The sequence below is a fragment of the Populus euphratica genome, unplaced genomic scaffold (genome assembly GCF_000495115.2).
Source record: "Populus euphratica unplaced genomic scaffold, PopEup_1.0 scaffold370.1, whole genome shotgun sequence".
In the NCBI taxonomy this organism is placed as follows: Eukaryota; Viridiplantae; Streptophyta; class Magnoliopsida; order Malpighiales; family Salicaceae; genus Populus; species Populus euphratica.
Window position 1 is genome coordinate 95,620 of NW_011500261.1, and position 11,106 is coordinate 106,725.

An 11,106-nucleotide genomic window follows, 5' to 3' on the forward strand; every position below is an offset into this window, starting at 1 on the left:
TGCTCTAATATCAAGAAAGAAGTGAAGAACAGAGTGACCAATATAAGAAATATCTTTAGCTTTCTCAAATGAGCTGTATAACTTTCTATTACATTTATAGCTTTACAATGTTAACTGTCAGGCGTATAATAAGGAAACAAATATGAAAAAAATAAGTAATCAACATAATCAGATGTGTAATTACAGGAAAGAATCATGCACAACTAAATCATTTGAATTTGTAGCAAAATGAATGGAGTGAGGATTCAACACAGCAGTTGCTCCTGTATTTCTCTAATATAGTTTATCATATGAGATAAAAGTTAGATGTTAATTTTTATCTGCCTTGAATTTTCATTTTCATTTCTTCTTTTTAGTTCTATTTAGCTTTTAAAATAACAAATATTGTAAATGTTTGTACCTCTCTTCATTTTTTGTATTTTTCCAATAAAATTAGTAATGTATTTTATATTTAGCTTTGAAAAAGTATTCTCTACCTCTCCTTCACACACATTTGGTGAATAGACTTATCTCAACCTTGGACGATGTGTTTTCATGTAGGGTATATTGGGTGTTTGATATTGTTTTTTCTTTTGTTTTTAGGTTTTTTTTCTTAAAAAAGCATTAAATTGATATTTTTTTAATTTTTTTATGCATTGATTTCAAATATACAAAAAAAAAGTGAAAACTTAAAATTATTTTAATATATTTTCAAGAAAAAAACTATTTTAAAAAAGATCATATATCATAATTTGAAATACCCTTAAATTTATCCTGCTAAAAAGACTAAGGACCTATATTTTTACTTTTAGCATGAGGTGAAAATTTTGGAGTGGATAGATTTAAAGGTGAAATATTAATGATATAAAAAATGTTAGAAAGAAAAAGTTTCAACAAAGAAAAATATTTAAGAATAATTGATAAGAGTTGAAAAATCATGTGCAATGATGTGTCTTAATATAATAAAAGTAATTATAAATTTAATATAATAAAAAATAACATACATTTGTGGTTTTAAGTTAAAAAGAAAAATAGAGAGGGAAGTGTAAAAAATAAAAGAATTTCATCCTTAAAAATTCTTTTACTTCAACGTTTACATTTAATTTTATTTTTTAAATTAAATGTTAACCTCCTTTGTTTTATTTTTTAGATTAATTTTGCAAGTGGGCTAGTTTAGTCATCTAGGGTAGATTCATTAGGTTTATTTTTTAAGAGTATTTATACTCTTTGTAAGCCTAAAACTTGACAGTCATTGAATATTATCATTTTGAATTTTCAGCGTGTGTGTGAGAGTGACTCTTTCATTCTTTAATTCTTGAAAGAACTAAATTGACTTATCAAAAATTAAATAATTTCATGACGTCATTCGATTTAATTCTAATAGTGTTGATATCTTAGAATAAATTTTTATTATGTCATACTCCTATCAAACCTCTTTCAACTTTTCATGATCAAATTTCAATCTTGATTATAGGTTGCATAAATACATGATCATGAGGTCTGCATCATTGCCCTTCCAATAAAAGATGAGAGGCATGTGTTTTTTTTTTTTTTAGAATCGTTTTTTCAGATGACCTATTAGTTATTAAAAAATTTCACCAAGGGTGTATGTGACTTTTTCACTATTTTAGAAATAGTAAAACAACTTAATTATCCTTAAAGTTAAAATTTTTAAATTGTTGGTAGAGAGTATTTTAGTCTTTTCACTTAAAAACAATAAAAGATAATTATGCCATTAGAATCAGGAAAAAATAAAGCATAAGTCCAGTGGCCTTTTAGTCTTTTCACACAGATTTTTTTGTTAATTATTTAACCATTAAAGGTAATTTGGTCTTTTTAAGTTAATTAATTAATATTTAAATGAAAAAAGTTGTTGGTCAGTGGGAGGCACTCCTACAATTTGAACAGCATGTGCAATGTTTTCTAATGATAGAAATTGCTCTTCTGCCATGTCGTTGGAAATGTTGTCGTGTCCTCTTCCTCCTAATACAACTTACCGGTTTATCACAAGTGGGCCTTTTTGTTTTCTTTTCTCTCTCCTTCCTTGAAAATTCCAAGGTGATTTTTTTTTATTATTTTAATTTTTTCCAGTTTCATCACTGAACTCTTTTTTAGTTTTATTGAGAATTTTGCTCAGTTTTTTTCTTGGGTTTTCCTTTTATGCGTCAGTCAATCTCAGCCTCATGAAAACGATAATGAGTTTTGAAGGTTTACACGAGTTACTTTGGTCTTTTTAGGTCTTTTTTTTAAATTTAATTTTTTTTCAATTTAATTATTCAACATTTAATTTATTGAAAAATGATTTTCATGCTTCTTCTTTTTCACTTTCAAGATCAAAATTCTTAATCTTAGTTATGTTATCTCTTGATCAACTATTAATTTATTTAATTACGTATGTGTATAATCATTTCAATTTATAATTAAAAAAAAATCGTATCCAAAAACACATTAGAAAAACCTATATATTTATTTATTTTACTGAAAAAAATATTTGACCCGCGGTGAACATAGCTAGTATTGCCTATAATATAAAATGCATGGTTATTTTATTGTAGACACATATATTATTACCCCTCTTATATTTCATTGTGAATTGTAATTGTAAAATTATTGAAAAATTTCAATCTCATCCTCTAACTTTTCATGTGCACAATTAAACCTTTTCAAGCCCAAATTGAAACCCAATTACATAATTTTTTGGGTTTAGGGTAAAGATTGAATTTAAAAACAAGAGACTGTTGTGAAAAATAAAAGTAACATAGGTGATAGCTTTAAAATTTGTTTGAAGATTTCATTTTCATCCCCCATTTTCTTTAGCTATTGGGTAAGTGATCCCTATAATTATAAATCATTTTTTTTTTGTCAAACTTTAATTTTTTTTTAATTTTTTAGTCTCTTTTTAGGTGGAAAAGAAAAAAAAAGGACATTGAATTCTAGCTTAAAAAGAAAAAATTATTATTAAAAAAGCTTTAAACAACCAAAATAATCTATTTTTATGTTAAAAGACTATACGATGAAAAAAATTAAAATTAATTTTATATATATAAGAAACACCTAAACAAATATATATCAACTTAATAAGTTTCTTAATTTGAGGTTAATTTTGAGTTTTTGAACAGTTTTTTTTTTGTTTTTTAAAATTATTGATTGATTTAACAAGATTTCTTAAATGTTTTTTAGGTGTTTTGAATAAAAATAAAATGATTTAAATAGGTTTTTGGGTTTAAAAAAACACAACTTGTTTTTCCAGCCAAACAAGTCATTGAATTTTAAAATTAACAAACTGACACGCCCGTCTGCTGATACAAAACTACAGCCCTTTTTGAAACACCTAAACAAGGGAGGTTAATTTCCTTTTTCCCATCACGTGTCATTTAGTTTCGGTAAGCTTCTCCTTTACAATGTTGACAGACCTATATACAGTATGCATTCAAGTACCTATGCTACTCGGGATGGCTGCAAGATCTTTCTCTCCTCCATCGCTAGCCTCTTGTGTAATCGCCGTTGATGCTCAGTGAACTCCATGAATAGATCTCTCAGCTGCTTTGCAATCGTGTATTCCTCAGATCCAGGACAAACAACTTTTAAAGCAGGGCCAGTACTTTTATGCTGCCAATTCTCCTGCAAATAAAAAAAGTGAAATTCAACGATTAAAGAACTTAAACCAACACAAAAGCTTGAACTATTTGGTGGTGAGGCTCACACATCATACTGGGGAGCACCAGTGATTATGATGGTGCAGGAACATGAATGGAAAACTGAAGTTTGATTCTTATACTAGCTAATGACTATCATAAGCAACCTGCCAACATAAAAGATGAAACCTGCCAAAATACTCTTTTATTCATTTTCTTGCATACATTCAAGGAGGAAAATGCTGCCCATATGACCATGCAACCTCTAGAACTCAAGGCGGCAGAAAAATCTTCACATACCGAAGTATCTGCCACATCCTCTACATGTACCTAAACCATTTAGCCTAATACAGAAAAAGAAACCTGTGCAAAGCTTGCCTGATATTTATGCATCAAGTTTTGAATTGACACTGCAAATGAATCATACCCAGACAGATTCTCAGTTACCACCCACGGCCTGCAGATATGAATTAGGTTATCAACACTAATTGAATAAATGTCTGACAAATAAAGCAAAGATACTGAAACCAAAAAGTCAAAAACTTCAATGAGCTTCTCCATCAAATCTCATATACAGACATGCAATAAAGTAGAAAATCTGGTCAGGTTTTCAATTCAAGTAACATCAGGTATCATCATGGAAAGTCAATAACATAATAATACATGTTGAAACATTTGGTATGCTCAACATCTGAACAATTAAAAGCCCTTGTTCATAGCTTGTTAAGATGCAAGGTATAATGTTTCAAGGAACTATTGATGAGGAAAACAACAAAGACAGAAAAATTAATAACAGCAAACATTTAGTTAAACTCCACTATACAAAGTCAATCAGATTACTTATCACAAAACATACCTTCCTCTCTTTGACATGATAATATGGTTTTGACAATCTAGAAATTTGGACAATTTCTCAAGATTCTTTCGGCAATTCAACACAATGGCCCCCTGTGTGTACATCTCTGATGACATGCTTGGGAAGACACATGCTTGAACTGAGAGTGAAGTGTGTGAGTGTATGAATTCCACAATTGTTGAAGGAGATAGATCTTTATCTAAATTGTCAATCAAAAACACAGAGTTACAGCCTCCGAGGTCATTGTCATCCCTAGACCAATCACTGTGATTGTTACTCTTTGCCTCTAGTGTAAAAAAGAGAAAAAAATATATATAAATAGTGAGATGCAGGGGATAACAGAAAAGGAACTAGTGAGTTACATCAAATACAAAGAAGGAAATATTGCTTGTGTAGAGTAAAAGTTGATCATGACAAGATGACAAAAATTAAGATTGTTAGTAGTTGATCAGATTCAATCTATGAATGAATTGATAGAAAACATAATGAACATATTAGAGGTTCTATAAAGACGAATGAAATACAAAGAGCAATTGCATAGTTAAAATTACTATCAGAAGCTGAAGTGGTAAGAGAACTAAAAGAAGAACTCAAGCGGAGTCCAAGTAGTTAAAATTAGCACATTGTTCAATTCTAAATGAGTTTCTATAGCAGAAGAGATTAAGAGACAAACCATCAGGTGGACGTTTCTTACAAGGAGACTGCTTGGCACTCTTAGTATTCTGCGAAAAAGAAATGCTTAGACAAGGTAATTATGAAATATCACAAATAAAATAACTTGCCTGGTTAAGCCATTTAGTAAAGCTTGTGGCTGACTTCTTGTTCTCAAGTACAAAAGGTTCATTTTTAAGTCTTTCCTTCACCATCTTCAAGAAAAGCTGTAAATTAGGATCAAGGCAAGCATAGGACTGTACAAGGCAGAGGCTTTCAATTGTTTTGTTAACCAAATACCCAGCAACTGGACCATGCTGCATGATCACGATAAATGTGCACGAACACATTTCTCCTCCCTGTTCAAATGAATGCTCCTTATGAACCACCTACCAAAAAGAACATCTGTCAACCACTATTAGCTAAAATATTTTTTAGGAGCTACTAGAGCATCTTCCATCTGTATGCCTATATTTTTCCCATTTTTTTCTACAAATTATTAGAAAGCTATTCAGATAGTGAATGACAAAACCAAAATTCTGAAGCTATTTTTTTTTTTTTTAGTATTTCTTCATTCATCCAAAAAGGAACCAAGAGGGAACTACCCCAATAAAATACAACAGAATTGCTACAACTATAGGAGTAGAACGCAAGCAAACTAAAAGAACTTCTAACAAGAAACACTAATCACGTAAAATTCCACTTGGTACAATAATCTTCTAGATTACAATTACTTTTTGCCTCCTGCAGAATTGTACAACCTGGATAATAGCTCTAATGAGGTCTTGACAGTAGCAGTTCCAGTTTGATGCATGCGTCTATTCCTCTCTCCTGATTATATAGACTATTGTTCTATCCACTATCTCACATGATGATTAGATGTCTGTAGTCCATTTTCAAACTCATAGCCAGTTCCCTAGAGCCGGAGACTAAATGTAATCATATCATAACACAGGCTTCAGATAGTAGTATGATCATTTCCAATGGAGGTGGAAGCAGAAAATGGTTCATGACACTGATCAATTTAATTTTTCTCATCAAACTCAAGCGCACTATTGTTGGCGTGCAAAGGTGATTAAGAATAATGAAATTAAGTTATTTGAACACTTTATATCCTATTCAATCCATTCCCAATGAAATCAAAATGAACACAAATTTGATGTCTTCAAATGTTAATCGTAAGCATAAAAAACAAAACAAATGGGCATCTGGGCAAGGACAAAAGAAGAGATGCTAATTTATACAAGTAAGGATGAACGCGGGAAAAAGAGCAAGACTTTTTTTTTTAAGAATATCAAAAGATTCTCTTCTCTCTCTCATAGTATAAAAAACAAATACCAAATCCTGACCAGAAAAACAATCCTCAAATCTAACTAAACATGGTATTAACTCAGCAACCACACACACACACAAAAACACAAACAAAAATCATATCAACTAATAAATCCATTTTTTTGTCAAATTAAAAAAAAAAGCACTTGGAAAATTAAGAATAGACTCACATCGTCGACGACGGCGTCGTAAAAGCGGTTGTCAGAGCCATCGATGGAATGCGAGGCGCAAACAACGACACCTCCGACCACTTTGTGGCACTCGTTGTCCTGCAATTGAGCAGAAATAGGGCGGAACCGGTCCTTCAACCTCTCTAGTGCCTCCAAAGTTTCGAAATTCTTCACCTCGAAAATGGAGTCGTCGTCATCACTGAAATTTTGGTACTTAAGAGTGAGTTTCTCGCCGTCGAAAACCGTGCAAACGCTGTACCAGGCGTCGTCTGCAAAGCTACGAAACTCGACGTCGTAGTCGGGTGGAGGAGGCACAGAGGCAGCTTTTGGGTTCGCCACCGGCATTGTTTTTTTTTTTTTTTTTTTTTTTTTTTTGGTTTCGGTTTTGGCGTTTGGGACAGTGTGGAGAGAATTTTTTAATATAAATATTTTGCTCGATATATAATATAAGAAAGAGAGGGAAAATTTTAAAAATAATAATTTTAAAATAATTATAAACATTCTGAATCATTTTTAATAAGATTGGATATAAGAGAAGAAAGAGAAGAAGGGTGAGGTCTTATTAAAAAAAAAAAATTGTTACATTGGAGCTGTAATTATATATAATTAAATTTTTAATATTTTATAAATCATAAACCTGTTCAATTTAATTTTATTTTGGATAATAGATTGGATATATTGAATTTAACTAATTTTTATGTGAATATTATAAATAATTACATGCTAGATTTATATTTTTAATTTTCATGAATTCTTATTTAAACATGAACATTCAGCATAGACTATAAATTTCATGCATATCTTTAATATTTGATTTTTTTTTTTTTTTTTTTTTTTAATATCTTTAATATTTGATCTTTTTTTTTTTATTTTGTTGGAGAAATCTAATAAAAAGTTTACTAATAAATACTTTAGAGTCAAAATATTTTCAAATAAAATAAAAATAAATTATTTATAGAAAAATATAAAAAACTTTATAAATTGATAAAATATTAATTTACCCTTTGAATAATATTTATATATTAATTTAGAAAAAATTTAGAAATTAACTTGATCAAGTCCTTAATTGATTTTTCTAAGTGGAGAAATGTAATTCATGTATTAATTATATTCTATTATTTAATTTTTAAAATATATTTTAATTAAGTTATACTTAATTAAATTATCTCAGTTTAATTTCTGACTAATAGTTCTTAATATGTGTAAACCTTTAGGTTCCTAATATATTGGTCAAAATATAAATTCTAATTCTAATTAAATAGAATTAAATAAATTAAACAATTTAATTTGTTATCAATTTAACAATTGATTAATTTATATTTGAAGATCATGTTTATTATCTAGCAATGCGTCATGATTTTTCAAATATTATAAAAGTAATTAGTAGTTTGACTTAACATTTCAGCGATCGGTTTCTCAGTGTAATTAATATTCTTTTATCAATAATGTTCTAATTTAATATTAAACTATGTTGTATGTCTTACATGTTAAATTATGTTTGTTCTCTATATCATAGTCATTAATCATTTAAATAAGATTTGAAACTCTTTTCAAATCTTATTTCTTCTTAATCAAAGATTTCTCAGTCAATATTATTTAAAAATAGATGAGACATTTTTCTTAATTCATCTATAGTAATGAATTTTCTCTTAATCACTCAAGTATATTTATATAGTTCATGTTATATCTAATGTTTGCCTCCTTGTTATCTCGATTAAAATAACATGTAACAAGATCAAAGCGTAATATTCTTTATAAAAGATAAACTAGTGATCGCAAGTGTAAGAGTCACTTACATAACATTTTTTATAAAAGATAAACTAGTGATCTCAAGTATAAGGGTTACTTACATAACCGTCACGTGAGTCTTTTTATATACATAAGTGATATCTTCATATGAAATCCTTATACAGGTCAATTTAATGTTCATATATTATGACAAGCACTTGCATATTAGTTTTAGGTATCTTTTATACCTCAGCTTATGAAAACAGTTACTTCTTTTCATAAAAAAATGATATAATATGTACTAGTCTCTACAACTCTAATAATAAATGTTAGGTGTTTAAGAGAGCATCAACAAAGAACATTTTATTAATATACTTTGAAGCAATAGAAATCTCATAATTATTACAAATTTATAATTTTCTTTGCAAAGCATTTTTTCCTATAAACTTTATCTTTACTTTAGATTCATAAATCAAATATTAGATTCATTAATATAATATTATATGAATATAAAAAATAAAGTAAACCTTTATTAATAATAAATATGTAATTATATGAATGTAATAATGCCACATGTAACTAACCAATTAGTTACAGGACATATTAAACTAACAATCTCTTATTTACACTAAAGCTAACCGTTCATGTATCTAATATTATATTGCTTTATGTAGCATTAATGCTTTTATATGGATAGTGACTTAGTAAGAGGATCTTCTAGATTCTTTTCAGTGGGTACTCACTCTATTTTTATATTTTTTATTTCATTGATTTATTATCTAATGGAATTTTTTAAGTACTTGTTTGGATCATTGATGAGATCTTGGTTCCTTTACTTATGCAATGACTCCATTGTTTTCGTAGTATAGGGCAACTAGATCAACAATGCTAGAAACTAACCTAGTTAATTGATGAACTTCTTAATCAACCTCTTTGTTTCCTCAAACATGGACGTGTACTCTTATTCAATTGTAGAATCGATTTTGCTTTCTTATTTGGAACTATTTCAACTTAGAGCATATTATTTAGAATAAAATATATATTGATTGGTATTCACTATTTTCCCAACAAATCATTGAAAGATTCTTAATTCAAATAATTTTGAACTTCTAATTTATCTTCTTTGTTGATGGATTCTATAGTCAAGTATAGGATAACATTTTCATCATATCTCTCTCAATCTATGTTTTAGACAACATGTTTTTGGAGGGAATTATTCCATGCAAAATAAATAAGAATCCAATCATAAATTCTTTCATGCTAAGCTATTTTAGAATCTAGTCCATATGCATGAATTGAGACAATCTAAACAACATTTTAAATCTATCTCTATTAATCTTTATATCCAATACATATGTTGTTTTTTCTAATTTCTTTATGAATAAATTCTTGGACAACCAAAACTTTACTAATTAAAGTAAAGATATATCGTTTCTTAACAATCATATGTCATTTACAGATAATATTAGGAAAAGGACACTACTCATACTAACATTTTGTAAACACAAGATTTATTCGTATTTTTTATGAAATTAAATATGTTGATTATACCATCAAAATTAGATCTATTAAGTTTTATCCCTTCATGTGGATCAATTAAATTCCAAACTTGGTTAGTACATGAAGTTTATAGCTTCAAGTCATTTCTTGGAATAAATATCATATATTATTTTCAAATAATTTTTTGGCTCATAAATTATGAGTAACATGTCATTCACAACTTCCATGACAAGTTTCTATCTCATTTATGCATGACATGTCCTCCAAAATTTATAAAGATTTTGTTTTTTTAAGGTTCAAACTAAACATCCAATGTTTTAGCTTTGAAAGTATATTTCATACGGATGTAGTGTTCTAGAAGGTATAGAGAATCTCATTCTTTTTTAGATATTCCTTGAAATATTTGGTCAAATACTAACCACCTCGATCTAATTGAAGTTTCTTAATATCTATTCCAATATGTATTTCAATTTTATTGTAGTTTATATTGAACCTGAGCATTTTAAATTCGGGTATATACAATTCATTCGTATAATTACCAGATTTATAAAAATATCATTATTATAAAAGAACAATATTCATCCTCAATAATACATTTTAATCCATTTAATATTAAATAAAATAGAAACAATGTATTAAAATATAGGAAAAAAATAAAAATTATAAAGTTCTAGTCTCAGCCTATTAAGCAAAACAAAATAACTAGTTCCTACAACTAATGCATATCCAGTTCCTGGAGTTAATGTAACAATTCTTACTTCATTACCGAGTTATAGGTCCATACTAATCTTTTAATTTTCTTTAGTTCTTGCAAGCAATTGTAAATGTGAAAACCACATTTAATATTCAATATCCAAGAACTATAAATGCAAAGTAGTAAGATAATTTTTAATTATAAACATACCTTAAGTATAAGCTTCATTAAATTTCTTTGCCTTTATGGTTGCAATATAATTCTGATTAGTACTTAAAAGTGCATTTTTATCAAGGTTTTATATCATCATTTTGCATTTGAAGTATTAATAACTCCTTAACTAAAACATGTTTTATAATAACATATCTAATAATATAAGATACCTTTAATTTATGGTAAATATTCATTTTAAATACAGGTCTATCTCCAAACTGGAACACCGTTTGGTAATTGGATCATATCTGGATTTGTAGATCTTGGATTTCTGTCTACTTTATATGAATGAAACGGTAAGATATAGGCCTATAACTTTCATATGGAGCCCAAGATTTAAAAAGGTCA

General features: G+C 28.2%; 1 protein-coding gene across 2 annotated transcripts; it reads right to left on the minus strand.

Annotated features, from left to right (window-relative positions):
• Nucleotides 1-3,276: 3,276 nt before the first annotated feature.
• LOC105112840 (uncharacterized) lies at nucleotides 3,277-7,021 on the minus strand. 2 transcript variants are annotated; one of them, XM_011008706.1, is made up of 6 exons: nucleotides 6,624-7,021; nucleotides 5,253-5,510; nucleotides 5,144-5,192; nucleotides 4,471-4,756; nucleotides 3,993-4,071; nucleotides 3,277-3,600 (listed from the first exon to the last, which is right to left on the minus strand). In XM_011008706.1, exons 1-6 carry the CDS (start codon nucleotides 6,966-6,968, stop codon nucleotides 3,418-3,420), a joined length of 1,200 nt encoding a protein of 399 aa, XP_011007008.1. In that variant the 5' UTR covers nucleotides 6,969-7,021; the 3' UTR covers nucleotides 3,277-3,417. The 2 variants fall into 2 exon arrangements, with proteins under 2 accessions (XP_011007008.1, XP_011007009.1); XM_011008707.1 differs by lacking the exon at nucleotides 3,993-4,071 and having other exon boundaries at nucleotides 3,280-3,600.
• Nucleotides 7,022-11,106: the final 4,085 nt, after the last annotated feature.